This window comes from Aptenodytes patagonicus, chromosome Z, assembly GCF_965638725.1.
Source record: "Aptenodytes patagonicus chromosome Z, bAptPat1.pri.cur, whole genome shotgun sequence".
In the NCBI taxonomy this organism is placed as follows: Eukaryota; Metazoa; Chordata; class Aves; order Sphenisciformes; family Spheniscidae; genus Aptenodytes; species Aptenodytes patagonicus.
Window position 1 is genome coordinate 10424442 of NC_134982.1, and position 18662 is coordinate 10443103.

An 18662-nucleotide genomic window follows, 5' to 3' on the forward strand; every position below is an offset into this window, starting at 1 on the left:
TAAAACTTATCCCCAGCACAGCTGCCCCAAAAGCCTCTGCCGTTGCACTTTCACATCCCCCGCTGAACCGTAACAGCACAGGAGCCGGGCTCCCCCCCGCACCCCGACAGCAGCCTGGGAAAGAAACAGCTCCCCTTCCCTAGGGCAGGGCCACCTACCGCTCACACTTTGACAAGCACAACAAAAGCCCTCAGGAGAAAGTAAATGGAAAGCAAAACTGAGAATGGGAACAGGGAAATTCTGTCTAGATGATGATGAAAGGAAATTCGCTGCAACCAGAAAGCGAGGAAGGCAAAGCCGCCGCACCACATAAAGCCGGCCACCCGGCAGCACCCCAAGCACAGCGCCCACCCGCACCACCGCCAAGCCTGACCAGGCTCCTGACCAGCACCACCCACGCAGCACCCACAGCCCCACCATGGCTGCGCCCGCAACCCCGCAGCCCTGCCCGCGGCACGGCGCCCCGGCGCTCCTGCTCCTCCTGACGGCTCTCGCCACCGCCACCGCCCTCGCCTGCCGCCACCTGCGTCCCCGCGACGCCACCTTCCCCTGGGACAGCCTCCAGCTCCTCCGGGCCATGGCTCCCAGCCCGCCACAGCCCTGCCACCACCAGCAGGCGCCCTTCTTCCCCGACACCCTCCTCCACACCAACCACCCACAGCAAGCCGCCGACATTGCCCTCCGCATCCTCCAGCACCTCTTCACAACTCTCAGCAGCCCCAGCACCCCCCACCACTGGGACGCTCAGGCACGCCATCGCCTCCTCAACAACCTCCAGCATTACAAGCACAACCTGGAGCAATGCGTGCCAGCCAACGGCATGCTCTTCAAAAGGCAAGGGCCCCGCAACCTCCTGCTCAACATCAGCAGATACTTCAGGCACATCCAGGACTTCCTCCACACCCACAACCACAGCGCCTGCGCCTGGGACCACGTCCGCCTCGAAGCTCGCATCTGCTTCCAACGTGTGGACACACTCATACGGCGAATGAAGAGCCGAGACGCTCCTGCCCTCCACCAAACCCACCTGCGCCAAACGCCCATCCCAAGCCAACGCCAGCAGGCACAGACTGAGCAGAGGCAGCAGCAGCCCGGGCTGGGATTGCTCAGCACTGCTCACACCTCTTCCAGCCAGGAGCCCACGCTGACAGGGAAATGGGCATGACCACGGCAAGGCTGGGGCCAGGCTGAGGCACAGCCCACGCACCCATACCGCGGCCACACCTTCACTGGAAAGGAACGAGGAGGAAATTGCTGTGCTGCACGCTCACGGACAGCTGCGAGGCGATGGGGAGAGGGATCGTATTTATTATCCACGGCGTTACCTAGCCCGTCCAGACTGCGACCTCCCCTGATGGAGGAGAAGGTCCCCATGGACACTGCGGGACTCTCACGCCAATGACTGTTTATCACAGAACTCTCTCTATTTATTTATTTATCCAGCCATTAATGCATGTGTTTATTTATTTATTTATTTATTTATTCATTCACTTGTTGGAAATAAAGACTTTTTGCAAAACAAAAAGGAAGAAAAAAAGAAAAGAGGTGGTCATCATGCATATACCTGACAGGCAAAGACAGGGTCTCTGCAGGCAGGCAGGGATGAGCCTCCCTCCTGCAGCCCGTCCCACCAATGCCTCCTGCCCCGGTCGAAGGCTCCGGACAGCAGTCCACTCTCAAGGATGCACCATGGTTCTCCAAGCCCACTGGCATCTCCCGCTGATGCCAGACCCTTGGAGCACACACTCGCCCAGATGACGATGCCTGCCCTGCACGCTCCTCCTCTCCCACAGCCAGCCCTCTACCTTCCCAACCCTCTCCCACTGCCAAAACATGAAAGCCACCTCCAAAACACCACCCCATCACAAACAACCATTCAGCAATGCCACAGCACTACTGCTTGGGACCAAGCAGGGTAGCATGGACAAGGCGCACCTCAAAGAGCCCAGGAGGGGACCCACCAAGGCCTGCAGAGATTTGGACAAGGAACAGCACCCCAGTGCTACCAACCCCACCCAAGAAACACCAAAAAGCCACAAAAACCACAGCAGATGCCCAGGACTGCTCATTGCTCTCCTACAACCACCACAGCTGGCCCAGGACGCTCCTGCCTGTGCTCACACACCAGTGGCCATGGGGACCTGCCTCACTACATAGAGCACATCGGGCTAGGCCTTCTTCACCCCAACTCATCCTTAGCAAACAAAAAGATACATCCCCCAAACACCACCACCCAACATGGTCCAAACCATCCAGCACAGACCAGCACAGCATTCCCCATGAAGGAAACCGCCCATGCACCACCAGCACCAGCTGCTCCTTTGCCCTCCAACCACCACCCCAAAAATATCTGCCCCGGCTGCTTTGCCCTCCCCACGTAAGCCCGAGCAAGACACACAAAAGTTGAGCAGCTCTAGCCTCCTCCCGCATGGGACAAAGAGGTTGCTCTCCATGCTCAGACGCACCACCTTCACCACCACATCACTGCAAGGACACTGCTCTGTGCAAACAAAAACGGGCGCTTCCCGTGCAGCTTGAGAGCAAGAAAACAAGTGGCACCAATTGTATTCAGGCACACAGCAGGACCCCTCAACATGCAACTTCCAGGTTGTACTACAGTGCTCCTGATGTTCCTTCTAACAAGAAATGTCCTGTGATGCCAGGCAGGGGGGACCTCATTGGCTCTGTCTTCTCTGAGATGGCTGAAGAAAGCAAACCCTCCTCAGATATAAAAACAGAGGAGGAGAGATAAGGACACAAGCTGGAACACAGGGAATTCAAACATGAAAGAATAAACATATTATTATCATCTTTACCATGAGGGTGATACACCACCAGAAGAGAGATCAGGGAGGTTGTGGAATGTCCATTCCTGGAGACATATCCAAAAGCATCACTGGACAAGGCCATCGGCAACCTCCTCTGACACCACCTACCCTCAGCACCAGACTGCACTCGGGACCTCCAGAGCAAAAGAGACCATTGAAAAAGAATTTAAAAAATTCAAAGAAATTATGCACAAACAGGGATACAAATAAAAACAGAGAGAGAAACTGAGAAGTTCCAGTAGTACGAGAGCATGACATATGCATTTCACCAGGCAAACACTGCAAATTGCAAAAACGGAATCCTTTGTAGAGGACCTTTTCCTCCACGCAGCACAACGAGACAGTGGTCAGGGAAAAATCCTCAACTGGCAAAACCAGCAAAAATCACCCGATATAAAAACATTCCTGGTTGTGTCTCCTTCATTTTTCAATAAAAAACACCTTAGAAAAGACTTCTTATCCCACATCACGATGAGGTTCAAACCAAGGAAAGAGAACCAAAGAGATTACAGAACCTTCATCACTAAACATTCAGGGCTCAAGTGCTTAGGCCCAGAGCCACCTCCTAAAAGGACACCTGCACATAGCTCCTCAGATACTTGAGAAATTTTACATTTTAAAAAACTCCCAAAGGGTAAAAAGAAATGATATATTCATAAAAAACCAAATAAGATGACAAACATACTGAAAGTAAAAAAGCCACAACCAATACTGGAGCACTACATAAGGAAAAGAGATTTGGGCAGGAAGGGAAATTCAGCGGAACACAAAAGGCATGACAGCTAGCCCAGGAGGGATAAGAGAAACCACAAAAAACCCCACATCACCACCAAAACTGGCCCATGTGTTGCTATCACTGTGACTTCATATCCCCCCTTCAACCACTACAGCCAACGTCCCCCCTAAACAACCTCCTCCCAACACGCAAACAGCACACCACCGCCACCGCCCTCCCCACGCACGGCCACCCCACCACCACCACAGCCACCAGCCAAAACTGAAAACCACAGCCGGAAACTCGCTGCAACCAGAAAGCGAGGAAGGCAAAGCCGCCGCACCACATAAAGCCGGCCACCCGGCAGCACCCCAAGCACAGCGCCCACCCGCACCACCGCCAAGCCTGACCAGGCTCCTGACCAGCACCACCCACGCAGCACCCACAGCCCCACCATGGCTGCGCCCGCAACCCCGCAGCCCTGCCCGCGGCACGGCGCCCCGGCGCTCCTGCTCCTCCTGACGGCTCTCGCCACCACCACCGCCCTCGCCTGCCGCCACCTGCGTCCCCGCGACGCCACCTTCCCCTGGGACAGCCTCCAGCTCCTCCGGGCCATGGCTCCCAGCCCGCCACAGCCCTGCCACCACCAGCAGGCGCCCTTCTTCCCCGACACCCTCCTCCACACCAACCACCCACAGCAAGCCGCCGACATTGCCCTCCGCATCCTCCAGCACCTCTTCACAACCCTCAGCAGCCCCAGCACCCCCCACCACTGGGACGCCCAGGCACGCCATCGCCTCCTCAACAACCTCCAGCATTACAAGCACAACCTGGAGCAATGCGTGCCAGCCAACGGCATGCTCTTCCAAGGCCAAGGGCCCCGCAACCTCCTGCTCAACATCAGCAGATACTTCAGGCACATCCAGGACTTCCTCCACACCCACAACCACAGCGCCTGCGCCTGGGACCACGTCCGCCTCGAAGCTGGCGCCTGCTTCCAACACCTCCACAACCTCACCCGCACCATGAGCAACTAGCCCAACCACCCCGACCAACCCGCACGGCCCCACGCACCCCCACCCACGACGACGCCACCGCTTCTCGACCACCGCCCCATCCCCACCTCTGTCCTCCCGCCTCCCCTGACCCACGGCAAGAGCCGCTGCAAGAACGGCCCTGCACCCTCCGCCTCCACTGACCGCTCCTCTATTTATAGAACTTGGTCTATTTATTTTGACAATGGGTTTTATCATCTATTTATTCACCTATTTATTCGACAGAAAATAAAGACCTGTTGCAAAAAGATTGCCGGTGCCTCTTGTCTCAGAAGCACAGGAACGAGCCTGCGGGGTGGGGGGAAGCCACCTCCACTCAACACCTGCTCCGAGCCCTGCTCCCAACAGGGCTCTGCAGATCCCGTGCCCACTCTTCTCTTTGGCACCTCCCCAGCGAGGCGCTTCCCTCAACCTCTTGCAAAAACCTCTGCCAGGGTTTAGCCGCCGTCGTCAGAATCAGCTCTTCGGCCCTCGTTCTCCTCAACATTTTCCACCTTCCACCCCGCTTTGGACCGACTGATGATCAGCTGCTCTGCAGCCCTCAGTACAAGCAAGACGCGGACCTGTTGGAGCGCCTCCAGACGAGGGCCACAAACACGATCAGAGGGCTGGGACACCTCTCCTGGGGGGGAGTTGGGGTTCTTCAGCCTGGAGAAGAGAAGGCTCCGGGGAGACCTTATTGCGGCCTTTCAATACTTAAGGGGGGCTTATAAGAAAGATGGGCGCAGACGTTCTAATAGGGCCTGTAGCGATAGGACAAGGGGTAACGGTTTTAAACTAAGAGAGGCCAGATTCAGACGAGACTCAAGGAAGACATTTTTTACCGTGAGGGGGGTGAAGCGCTGCCACAGGTTGCCCAGAGAGCTGGTGGGTGCCCCATCCCTGGAAACATTCAAGCTCAGGTCGGACGGGGCTCCGAGCAACCCGACCTAGTTGAAGATGGCCCTGCTCATTGCTGGGGGGTTGGACCGGACGACCTTTAAAGGTCCCTCCCAACCCAAACCAGTCGATTCGATGAAGGAGAGGCACGGCAGAGATCGCTTTGATTAGGCCGAGTTCGGCTGCGCTTGCCGCTTCAGGCATTTTTCACGACAGCTCTCCCGTTGCGCCGCTTGAAAACACCTTGCAGCACACCAGGTATTCTAGGGCAACTCAGACAAGGTATGAATCCGTCGATTTTCTCTTGTTCAGCCTTACTCTTGAACTTATTGGATAGTTTCAGAAATTTTTTTCTCCATACGCTTTGTTGTATATATTTTAAATTAAGTATTACTCATTGACTTTTTTCTCTATTTTCTGTCGCTACATGTAAATAATGTCAATAATTCTTCAGCTCCTAGCTCCTCAGAACCAAACCCCCCCAAACCACGAGGCTTGCTCTGCTGTCACCCCCTGCATGGCCCTGTGGTACAGCTACATGGAAAGAAACACTCCTGCCTAGAGAGCCACAAAAAAATTTAGCGAACACATGAGAAGCACAGGCTGATAAAGGTTCAACTGCACTGCTAGAAAACATTTTGTCTTCTACCAACGTAACCATGTGCATTGGGATTGCATAGCAAGGTTGTCATAGGAGGGGGACGACAGGAGTGGCTCCTGTGAGAAGCTGCTAGAAGCTTCCCCTATGTCTTAAAGCGCCAATTCCAGCCAGCTCCAAGACAGACCCACCACTCACCAAGGCCGAGGCCATCAGCGACAGTGGTAGCGGCTGTGCGATAACATAATTAAGAAGGGGGAACAAGAAACTGCTATAGAGCAGCAGCCAAAGGCAGGAGTGAGAATATGCGAGAGGAACAACTCTGCAGACACCAAGGGCAGTGAAGAAGGAGGGGGAGGAGGTGCGCCAGGCACTGGAACAGAGATTCCCCTGCAGCCCGTGGTGCAGACCATGGTGAGGCAGGCTGTCCCCCTGCAGCCCATGGAGGTCCACGGTGGAGCAGACATCCATCCGCAGCCCGTGAAGAACCCCACGCCAGAGCAGGTGGATGCCCAAAGGAGGCTGGGACCCCGTGGGAAGCCCACGCTGGAGCAGGCTCCCGGCAGGACTGTGGACCCATGGAGAGAGGAGCCCACACTGGAGCAGGTTTGCTGGCAGGACTTGTGACCCCACAGGGGACTCACGCTGGAGCAGTCTGTTCCTGAAGGACTGCATCCCATGGAAGGTACCCACGCTGGAGCTGTTTGTGAAGAACTGCAGCCCGTGGGAAGGACTCACGTTGGAAAAGTTCGTGGAGGACTGTCTCCCGTGGGAGGGATCCCACACTGGAGCAGGGGAAGAGAGGGAGGAGTCCTCCCCGAGGAGCAAGGAACAGCAGAAACATGTGATGAACAGACCGCAACCCCCATTCCCCATCCCCCTGTGCCGCTCAGGGGGGAGGAAGTAGAGAAAATCAGGAGTGAAGTAAAACCCAGGAAGAAGGGAGGGGTGGGGGGGGGAAGATGTTTTAAGATTTGGTTTTATTTCTCATTATCCTACTCTGATTTGATTGGTAATAAATAAAATTAATTTCCCCAATTTCAGTCTGTTTTCCCTGTAACAGTAATCAGTGAATGATCTCTCCCTGTCCTTATTTTGACCCATGAGCCTTCCGTTATGGTTTTTTCTCTCCCCTGTCCAGCTGAGGAGGGGAGTGATAGAGCGGCTTGGTGGGCACCTAGCATCCAGCCAGGGTCAACCCACCACACCATGTCTCTCCTGGCCCCAGAACTGCAAATATTTTGCCATTTCGCTGCTCTGAAAATAATCCCATTCATTTCAGTTGACAATTCTTCCAAGGATCATGCCTTCATCAGGTAGTTAGAACCTTCATTAATGTGCTCAACTTTATTTTTTTAATTCAGGATGTGCAGCTGGACAGGGTTTTGTCTGGGACATACCTGTACTCACCTTTCACTACCTGACTCTGGCTGTCCCCAGACTCCACGTGGAAGACCTGGTACTGACTTGGGCCTTTAATTATGGCATTCACCCAGTGATACTTCTTTTCCAGATCACTGCTCATTGCTCCATTTCTGCCTCTTATGGATACACTGCGTCACTTAATCCTGTGACTTTTCTCAGTTACATACTACCAAACTTTCTCTCCACGATCCTTATCCTAGTTTTCTGAAAACAAAATTCTTTACCTTTCTGCAATCTAGGCTGAGGCTCTTTGTGAATCTGTCTGGGAGCTCAGCGCCTCTCACATGCCATTTACATTCTGGAGCCAGTAAGGAAGAAAACTTAGTATACTCTCCGTCCTGCAGGTCACCTGCATTTGTTGCCCTGATGCATAAGCAAAGATCTCCACCTATGAGCACCTCCAAAACCTGTCATATGCACCTACTGGCTGCCAATTTGTGTACTTGCTGTTCAACCATACCTCTTGGTAAAAGAAAACATTCATGCTCAGATTTCAGTTAGACTTGACAAGATGTCATACTGTTGCGACAAAATTAAAAATTTCTCCACTCAGAAGCACAGAGCACACTTGCTTCTATTTACAGAATTTGCAGATGAATAAATGCATGATGCAACAGTTGCTCTATATCAATTTACACCACCTAGAGAAACTGTTTGTGGATATTTAAAAAAACAGAATACCTAACATAAGGATAAGCTCTTAATCACCATTAAATGAACCAATTTGTGTTGCACAAATGATCAACACTGAAGATAACTTGTTCAAAATTAAATAAACCAAGCCATTTACTTACCATTGGCAGCCTGGATTGAAGCATCTGGAGATCATCATAACCATAAATCTGCTTAAAGACAGATAAAAATAAAACATCACTGTAACACTTTTCTCTGATACTGACCAATTTGGGGCTTTAAACAGAGTTTGACCTAGGCCCAGTCTATTTTAAAGATGTACAGCTATACATCACATTGTGCCATCATGGCACACTGTAGCATTTTAAGGCTAGTAGACCTAAGCTTAAAATGGCTTGTCACTCTGATGTTTTTTGGTGACAGCAGCCCTCTGAGGAGAGTATGACTGTCCCATCTTCAATACCGTTTTCACAGATGCATCATTCATCAACTTGTGAAAAATATACAGGGCATTCAGATTTGGGAGCAAGAGCAACAGACTTCTTTGCTGCAATCATTACTTCTGAAAATAGCAGGATTTAAGATTTGATGACTAGACCACAAAGCAACCTATGGCATCCCCTCGCATTCAGTGTGATACACAAAAATTATTAGAATAAAGTTTCTGATTCAGAAAACAGATAACCAAAAGTACGTTGATCCTGGTCAGACATCAAAAAGCTATGTGCAGTCTTTCAAAGTATGACAGACAGGACACATGGCACATTTTAACCATTACTATAGTAAATCTATTCCAGGAACACAAACCTGAATGAGTCTAATTTTACTCAAAGGGTGTAAAATCTGATACCACTGAAAACCATAGCAACATGCATGTTTAGCTTCAACAGCAGCCAAATCAGGTCTGTACCAACAGTTCCTCAGTTTACTATCAACAGTAAACCCCTACTGAATATATTTCATATATTCTTCAGCATTTGGAACAAGAATTCCAGGTGCAACATGTGCCAACAGAAATGCCTTGGCACAGACAGCAGCAGGTCTGGAGGACCCGCTTGCACCGAAGGTTACGCAATCAAGGACAGGAACAATTAAACGCTTACTGGGTAGGCAGGCAGAAGTCCTCCAGGTCCCACAATATACTGGTTATGCAACAAGGGCGGTACACCTTGGGGCAGGTTTGGGGGAGCTTTGCCTGTAGAATCAAAATACAGACACTTTAACAAGCTTTCAGAAAAGAAAAGGCTTCAGCATTGAGACAAGATAGCTCACAAGCCCTGGCAGCTGCACTGTCATAGTTTGTAAAGAGTAGAACTATGCAGAAGAATTTTGTGCTGGTTGATGAAAATGCTTAAAATAGCCTGAAGAGTTTAACCGTGCCTCAAGGAAGGAAAGCACAGGCTACTTAAGACTGAAAACAGTCCCATCGGAGAACAGTCTGATTTTGTCATTTCCTTTGTCCAAGAAGATTACAAGAATTATAGAAACTTATCCTTTCCTCAGTCCTCTCCTGAAGGCAAAATTTAGGCATTGTTCTCAATCTAAGAGAGCAAATTCTCTCCTTTCATTTTCTGCTCTGTCAACACATTCCCCCTTATCGCCAGCAATAGACTGGAAAGCACTAAATGTTGCCAGCATACTTTTTGTGGGTGACTTATTGCAGCTGAGAATAGCAGAGAAGATTGAAACAGTTTCAGTTGCCTCCATGAAGCAGTGCTAGGAAGTAGAAGAGTAAAAAAAAGTGCAATTTGGCCAGTCATCAGACACTTCATTTACACGGTATGGGAATGAGAAATGAGAAACCCTTCTGTAAGTAAGTTTGATCTTAATATTTAAATCATTCACTTCCCTCCATAGGATTTCCTTGCAACAGTCCAGGTTGATTAGAGAAGCAAGAGAGAAGTTAGCATGGCTTCCACTTCAGTGCAAGAAGCCTCCCCACCTTCTCTCTCTCTGTGAACACTTTTCTGAAGTGCTATTTGCTGTGGAATGACCCAGACATCAGATACTTTTTTCCTTTCTGTAGATGTGGCAGTATGATTATGAGGACACTGCAGTATATTTTGATACTGCCAAATGAATTCAAGTCACAGAGAAGACCGAAATTAAAGCTAATGTGAACTCACAGCCAAGAGCTGATCACAACCTGGAATACAAACTGGGCAAATCTCCTAGCCCAAAACTTCCCAAGTCAGAATTGCTCTGGTGTCTATTTATAAAACTCATTGGGGATGGAATGTGCTATGTAAATGCCACATAACACCCTAACAAATATTTCAAATACACAAGACCAGGCAACTTTATTTTATAAGCCAGCAAAAAAAGCATGCTGAAAATGCCAGTCAGGAGTTGGGGATTTCTTAAGCATAGGTATGGCTGGTGAGATGCTCAGCTAACAGCCCTGCTGACTGAAGTCCTCTGTCTATCCACGTGATCTGTTAATATTGCAAACCTGAAGACACTAAGGGAGCTGCCCGTGTGGTAGCAGCTGGTATAGACACACTGGTAACACTCAGGCCAAGGCTGTTTGTAGTGTTCATACTGCTTGCCATGCTGACAACCGAAGAGGTGGTGCTAGTGGCTGAGGTTGAAGCAGTTGAAAAGGTTGTTGAAGGCTGGAGCGAAGTTGTGTTCTCAACACTAGTGTGCTAGAAAGGAGACAAAAGGAATGAGGATCACAAGCAAATAAACCACAGTGGAAGGTGCTGGGGAGGCGGGAATCAACCCCCCCCCCCCAACAATCTTTTAAGTAACAGCAGCACATGCAAAAGATATGCATTATCTATATACCAAGCAAGCTACTAAGTTGCATGCTTGTGATTTTTAAGTATTCGAAGAAAATTATTATGAGTTAAATTCAAACCACTGTATCATCACAAAATTATACCACAGTAACTCAAATGTCACTCTATTGCATTATTTCTTGCCCTTTGCTTGTATATTCCTTTAAGCTAGTACTTGTTATATTAAATAAACTCCTATATTCTTCCAAAAGACAGTATTTGTTTTCAAAATACAGGACACTGCTATCGTGATTTCCTCAATGCACTTGTGGAATTTAAAAGATTAAAACTGCAGTGCCCCACAACAGAGTCAATGTGGTAAACTCAGACACGGACCAGATGTATTACAGGAACACAAGGATAAAGGAGTTCCTGGTTTGAATCCAGCACAATACAGTGTCTTAGCTGTAAGCTGATCATACTTGCAAAACAGTATCACAGAATCATAGAATCATTGAGGTTGGAAAAGACCTCCAAGATCATCGAGTCCAACCATCAACCCAACACCACCATGCCCACTAAACCATGTCCCTAAGCACCTCATCTACACGTCTTTTAAATACCTCCAGGGGTGGTGACTCCACCATTTCCCTGGGGAGCCTGTTCCAATGTTTCACCACTCTTTCAGTAAAGAAATTTTTTCCTCATGTCCAATCTAAACCTCCCCTGGAGCAACATGAGGCCATTTCCTCTTGTCCTATTGCTTGTTACTTGGGAGAAGAGACCGACACCCACCTCGCTACAACCTCCTTTCAGGGAGTTGTAGAGACCGATAACGTCTCCCCTGAGCCTCCTTTTCTCCAGGCTAAACAACCCCAGGTCCCTCAGCCGCTCCTCATCAGACTTGTTCTCCAGACCCCTCACAGCCTCGTTGCCCTTCTCTGGACACGCTCCAGCACCTCGATGTCCTTCTTGTAGTGAGGGGCCCAAAACTGAACACAGTATTCGAGGTGCGGCCTCACCAGGGCCGAGTACAGGGGCACGATCACTTCCCTACTCCTGCTGGCCACACTATTTCTGATACAGGCCAGGATGCCATTGGCCTTCTTGGCCGCCTGGGCACACTGCCGGCTCATGTTCAGCCGGCTGTCGACCAACACCCCCAGGTCCTTTTCCGCCAGGCAGCTTTCCAGCCACTCTTCCCCAAGCCTGTAGCGCTGCATGGGGTTGTTGTGGCCGAAGTGCAGGACCCGGCACTTGGCCTTGTTGACCCTCATACAGTTGGCCTTGGCCCATCGATCCAGCCTGTCCAGGTCCCTCTGCAGAGCCTTCCTACCCTCGAGCAGATCAACACTCCCGCCCAATTTGGTGTCATCTGCAAACTTACTGAGGGTGTAACTCACCAACACACAGAAGCCAAAACAACTCTGACAACAGAAAAGAAGGACATTTGGATAAGTGTGAATTTTTAAGTTACATATTCAGTAGGGATGGTGCATTACAAAACAAAATACAGGCATAAAAAAAAGCAGTAGCCTATCTGCACACCTCGACTGGGACTGTACAGAAGTAACCCATCACAGAACAAGGCAGTGTCTCTGACTTTCATTTGTTCAACCTCAACTGGGGCACTGTGTTCACTACCATTTGCCTTCTTATCTCAAATGCATTAAATACACAGGTGACAACAATGCCACATGGTAAACTCTAAAATCATCTGTCATGAGGCATTCGTCATGACATGTATCATTCCATCACCCGCATTTTGCCAGCTAACCTCTCCAGTGGAGACTGCTCCACATTTTGGAGCAGTTTCAGACAGCCACTTCTGAAGATTTTTTTTTTTTTTTTTTTTTTTTTTAATACATTTGTTACAAGGAATTCTTTCTTTATTCCACCTCACCTTGCTGGCACGAAAATTTCCTCTGCAGTTGTGTGACTGGCAAGTCTCTGTAACAGCTATTCCTGATCTAGTAAAAATCACAAGTGGTAAAGACTTTTTTTACCACTAGAGGGCTGGCAGTCCTTCTTCCCCGAGACAAGGCTCTTGTTTTGGTTCTTACTGTACTGGGACACAATGAACTTTAAGAGAGGGTTTTAATCATCAGATAAACTGACTATAGGCCGAACATCTGTTGAAATGCAAATAGGACTTACTGCATGTGCTGTGCCTGAAGACAACACTGAGGCAGGTGAAAGGCTGCTCTGATGATTGGAAAGAGAGCTAGAAAGAAATTGCAAAGAATTAATAAAATTAATTTTTCCTAGAACTATTTTTAATACATATATGTATGTGTATGCACATATATACACACACAAACACAGAGCAGGTAGTAGGATATTAAAGATGAAAAATTGTAAGTGTGTGTATACACATACACACACAGTAGGATATTAGTTAAAGAAAAAATGCTGTAACTAATATCCTACTATCTTTTAATGAAAAAAAAAATGAAGTACAGAGATGACTATTACTAACAATAAACATCTAAAACACCATTCATTTCTATTTATCAATTTACTATATTTTCAGAAAAACAATAGTTGCTTCAGAAATTATATAACAACAACTCCAAGACACAAAGTCCAAAACCAGAAGAAGGTTCACAGAACACACGGCTTGTTTCTCATTCTTTCCCTGAGCAACTGCTGCTGCCTGCCATGGGGCACAGGTATTAATTAGCTGGTTTGACTCACTATGGTATTTCTCACATTTTAACCTGCATAACATTAGTTCAACCAATTAGAACTGCAGGGTATTTGCCCCATAACTCCTCCAAAAGCCCCAACACACTCCCAAAAAACAGGGCTCAAAAAATTCAGCAAATGAAGAGCATCTGTGAAAGCCCCAAAATTAGCCATACTACTACAGAATCTGGCAATTTAATCAAGGCTGGTTCATACCACTACAAGCCACCAAAAGCCATCTCCTCTTTTAAAAGATGAATCAGAACTATCAGTTCAGTTTTATACGTACACTGTAAAATATGAAAATAAAGAGTCCCCTGCTGAAAACATCTGCAGATAACTTCGTTTTAGGAAGCAACTCTGCTTTAGCACCACCTTTTTTTCCCTAGCTGAGCAGGCCTGTGAACTTTTGGCAGTAACAGTAGCACCAACATTCATCTGTAATCCGAAGATCTTTAAACATCTCCCTGAAAGGTGACTGAAACTGGTTCTTAACCATTCACACTGACAAAAGTTATACCTTACATTCGAGGTCAAGAACGTAACTTACAGTACAGTATGGAATAAACAAAATGAACACTGAACAAAGGCAAACAAAACAAAGCCATAAAAAAATATGTATGGTTTGGTGCTCAAAAAGCCCCTCCTCATGTGAAATCAGAAGCAAGAGAGATCCTAACCATAACAAATATTGTAGTATTCTCTATGGAAATAGCCACAAGAAAATACAGCAGTTTTCGTAAGAAAGCTGCAGGCTAAATTATATGCCCCAATTTAAGGACAAACACTTCTGGCAGCTCTTCAAGGTGTGGGACCAGACTAAATCTTGGCAGTTTCACAAATTAGTTTTACTTCAATTCTTTAAAACTGTTCCCCATCTGCAGGAATTACAATGACACCACTTCAGGCAGCAAGGAAAGAAATAGTTCAGTCCAATATACAGTTTTAAACCACTCCCTCGGCCACTCTCCCCAGCTCTTCTAATAAGCCTTAATTCACCCGCTGACCTATGGTAGAGACACAGACAAGGGCTGCCAGCACAAACAAGTCAGATGTGCTTGGAATTCAGGCATCATCCTTTCACGGCACTTGGTATCTGCCCAACAGCATCAACCCTCCAACTAGAATTTCTACCAATGTACACAGCTTTTTAACAAACAAATGTAGGGAGATGATCTTTCTAATGTGAATGGAATAATTCTTGTTATTTGACATATTTATCATTTTATTCAACAGAAAACAGTAGTGTACTGAAAGAGAATCAACCATGTCCTGGCTGTGAAACAAGAAAAAAACCCTGATATCCCATCAAATTAGTTTCTTACATTAACAAATACAGTACAAAGGTGAGTATTAAAAATGTAACTCAACCAGTATAGCCTCAGGATGTCACCTGCCTGAGGATGAAGCTCAAGTAACAGGCACTGAGAAAATCAGACATAGTGCAAATGAGCTAAGCTGTGCTGAATGCACTTCTACAAACACCAATCTGTTATTTCAAAGTGTCTTAAGGAAATGTCTTAGAAAAAGAAAACACATACACTTTCCCTGTGGAATTATTTCTGGGTTTTAATTTTAAGAAATACAAATATAAATGAAAATACAATATTTCAAAATTAGCCAGGAAGTAAATCATTAAGGAATGATTTCAAACATACGACACTAAACAAACAGCAGGCACTGTGGACAAAGTAGGAAAAACAAACTGGGGGAATCAATTTAGCTAATTTAACTGGCATGATTGAAGCAAGAGCCCTTTGAAACACAAAGTTGTTTATATACCACGAAAACTTGAGGGCAGCAGCTGCTCTATCATTAAGAGGCAGCCCAGAGCTCATACTTTGCAACCAGAAACATCCTGTTCTCTTCTGAATCTCTCTCCTAATTCTAGCTAAGGTCAGAAAAGGGGACCCTGATATCTGACAGCCCCCATACGCAATCACCCTTACGTTTGCCCTTTCCCCAAAATTGAACCCCTTTCAGTTTATCACAACTCCTACTGTACCTGCTTAACGGGGAAAGTGAGCTGCTGGCCAAATCACTGGACTGAGGCAAGCTGGGCAATGTTGCCGCGTGCTGCGATGCTGAAGGCAGAAGCGAAGCAGTGGTGGATACAACGCTAGGCAGAGAACCAGCAGAAGGTAGTGAGGGAGAAGGCTCTGTCTTAGGTGCTGGAACTGATGAAGTAGCTGCAACAAGTTAAAAAGCGGCATTGAAAGACAAATTCCAGCATACCTGACATCCCAGTCTGGATTCAGGAACACAGTAGTACTCTCCCCTTGGTTTACAAAAAACTGACCATCAGGAACCAGTAACAGTATCAAGCAATCTGGCTATTAAGGAAATTTCAAACAGCAACAGAACTATCATTTCTTCCCTTTAAACTCTTCACCTACAATAGATTTATAACTTTCACTGCTACATGTGTAGTAAACTACAGTCTTCTGCACTTCACCTCCCACTATCTGGATTACTAACTTTTGCTCACAAGTCAATCCTCATTTTAAAATTCCTTGCACTAGGTTCTGCAAACAAAAGGCATTTGTGCTGGCACTGTACAAATCTACTTTTACCTACAGCTCTGCTTCTTCATTCCAGCCTACACAGCACCTTTGATGATCGAGACTGAGATCACTGGAGTACAAGGGCATATAACTTATCAGTTTGGAGTACTCAGTCAAATGTGTAATGCAGTAGAATAAAAGAAGTTACAATCAAAGGCCACAATTGAGCACAGCATTAAGCATTTTTAATGGCTAAAGAGTTGTCAAATATTGACTTACTTTATTTGACCTAGATAACAAAAAGTGTTTAGCTTTAATATTACTTTTTAGGCTACACAGAGTAAAACTTGTTTACCACAGACGTGCCTTTCCAAAGGATCACTATACTGTAATAAGACACTGAACAACTCTACTGCCCAACATAATTCCCAGCTGTTTCCACACTTATCTCTTGTCCTGCAAAGATAATATAAAGAATTAGAGGCACTCACCCACCAATAAAACTCAGAAAGAGAGCTGAGCCCTGCGTTCTGCTGGGCCATGTTTCCATACCACACCAGAGACCACTACTCAGTGGATCATCACTAACTTGCAATGCATGTGAGGACAGTTTTAGAATGGTCACCAAAAGTCAGATATACACTTGGAAGTTACACATCACAATGTTCACGTTACTGGTTTGCTTTCCTCGCTACATGACCCAAGACAGGTTGCTGGATTGGGTGCTACGCAAACAAAAATCAAGAGGTCTTGTCCTTGGCAGTAAGAGAAGGAAATTCAAGTGACAAACAGAAACATAGTTATGAAGGTGGCAACTGTATCACCTGATACCTCCTGGCAAGATTCATATAAAAATAAGTAAATAACGTTTACAACTCTCAATACATTTAGAGCAGGGTGCCCTTCTTGAAGTAAAAGTAGATGTCCTCAATACAAGGGACAGAATCACCATCTTCATTAAGACCCCTTACAAGATGCCTGAACACGATGTGCAAGACAAAGAAAACCATGAGACGAGTAGGATGGTCAGAATTGTAACACACCAGCCATGCTTTGAACTAAGGGTTTAGGAAGCATGAGATTGGGATATTAAAGGACAACAACAGCAAAGATGAGAGATGAACAACTAAGAATATTATCAGCACATACAGAAGGGAAAAGGTCAGTACTTCCAAAAGTTAAGAGAGAATTTCAAAATTGTTTGGATGCATGAAATAGATACATGGAAGAAGACTGATTCCAGTTTATGTGCTTGAGATGCAGAAAAAACCAAAAGTGTTCTCAAAAGAGAACTGGCATAGAAAAAGGGACTAATAAAGCTGTTATAGAATAATCACAAAAATACCAGGAATTCTCAGATCTTTGTTTTCCATAGCAAAAAGACAAGTCCTGCAGTCAATTTCATAAATCGTTTATTAATTCTGTACACGAGAGTAGGAAAGTTCTCCACTTGAAAAGTTGTCTTTATATACAACAATCTTTTAAGTGGTAACTCTTTGGGCATATACACTCCTCCTGCTCATTTAAATTGAACTTGGCACTAGCAAAACACTGTTTACAGGTCTGAATACACAACTTCTTTCTACTCAGAAGTATCAAAAAAAAAAAGTCTGCCCCACTAATGACCTACCTGAAGAGATGTTTAAGAGAAGGACAGACCTAAAATTGAAGTGTTGGAATTCCAAGACACATTAATTCACACTGCTGCCCTTGAAAACTTCCGCAGAGCAGCACATAAAGGTCAGAAGAGTGAATACTATACTTTAATTATTTTAACTCCAGGAAGAGAGCTGTAGGGGTGCTACAAGTAAAATACCACATTAGAAACAGGCCAAGATGAAGATCACAGTAATGCCTGTATCAGAGCCAGTACTGCGTTATTGTTACTCCACTGCAAGGCAGCAAGCTACCCAGCAGAGGGAGCACGTTAGTCTCCCTTATTCCCCACGGGCTTGTAACAGGCCATAAGTAGCACTACACCCAGTGAGAGGTGCATTCAAAGAATGTGACTTTGTTTCATCACAGCTAAATGCTACCCGCAGCTTCCCATCTGAGAACTGGAAGAATTGCTAGGAAATTTTATATTATTTTTTAATTTTATATTTTATTTTAATTTTACATTAAATAATTTTTGGTAGGTAAATTCAAAAGGAAAAGCAGCAGCAAAGCAGCTTCTCTAATTCTAAGACTGCTTAGGTTTGTAGATTTAATAGGGCTGCTTTCATACTTCAGTTTTAGTCAAGAAGCAAGCAGTGTATCCTATGCAAGTACAAAATAAACTCAAATGGGTCAGCCAAAAATTAGTCAGGGAGAACAATGATAAAACCTTAAACCAGATGTCACTGCTACAGTTGTGCACACAGCAAGTAGTAAGGAAAGATCAGAAAGTCCTGTGCACAACCAAGCTTTGTAAACTTACTGTCAAGAGTTGCTTGTGTTCTAACACCGCTGTGCCCATTCTGTAAACAAAGGAGAAATGAATGAATAAATCATCTTAGAGGTATATTAGATTTTCAGACTGAATCACACATTGAACATGCTTCATGCAAAATTCTATATTCATTCTAAATTGAAAGACAAAAAAAAGGCAGAAAATTAACTTTTTACTGCTTTT

At 46.3% G+C, this 18662-nt stretch overlaps 2 protein-coding genes across 5 annotated transcripts in view; one reads left to right on the forward strand and one right to left on the reverse strand.

The window, feature by feature from the left end:
• The window catches only part of UBAP2 (ubiquitin associated protein 2), a 238357-nt gene that overhangs the window by 152536 nt on the left and 67159 nt on the right, over positions 1–18662 (reverse strand). For 2 of the 4 annotated variants that reach the window (XM_076363072.1, XM_076363069.1), the window contains 6 exons: positions 18468–18507; positions 15550–15733; positions 13014–13080; positions 10586–10781; positions 9237–9328; positions 8295–8342 (listed from right to left, as the gene is read on the reverse strand). In XM_076363072.1, coding sequence (XP_076219187.1) covers positions 8295–8342; positions 9237–9328; positions 10586–10781; positions 13014–13080; positions 15550–15733; positions 18468–18507 — 627 coding nt within the window. Of the gene's footprint in view, positions 1–8294; positions 8346–9236; positions 9329–10585; positions 10782–13013; positions 13081–15549; positions 15734–18467; positions 18508–18662 lie in introns of all 4 variants that reach the window. The other 2 variants (XM_076363070.1, XM_076363068.1) reach the window with 1 other exon arrangement.
• Positions 419–1165, forward strand: LOC143172915 (interferon-like). The gene has a single exon (XM_076362794.1). The coding sequence runs from the start codon at positions 419–421 to the stop codon at positions 1163–1165; it is 747 nt and encodes a 248-aa protein (XP_076218909.1).

Excerpts from the sequence above, each read along its gene's own strand:
- LOC143172915 (XM_076362794.1), top strand. The coding sequence starts at position 419 with ATGGCTGCGCCCGCAACCCCGCAGCCCTGCCCGCGGCACGGCGCCCCG.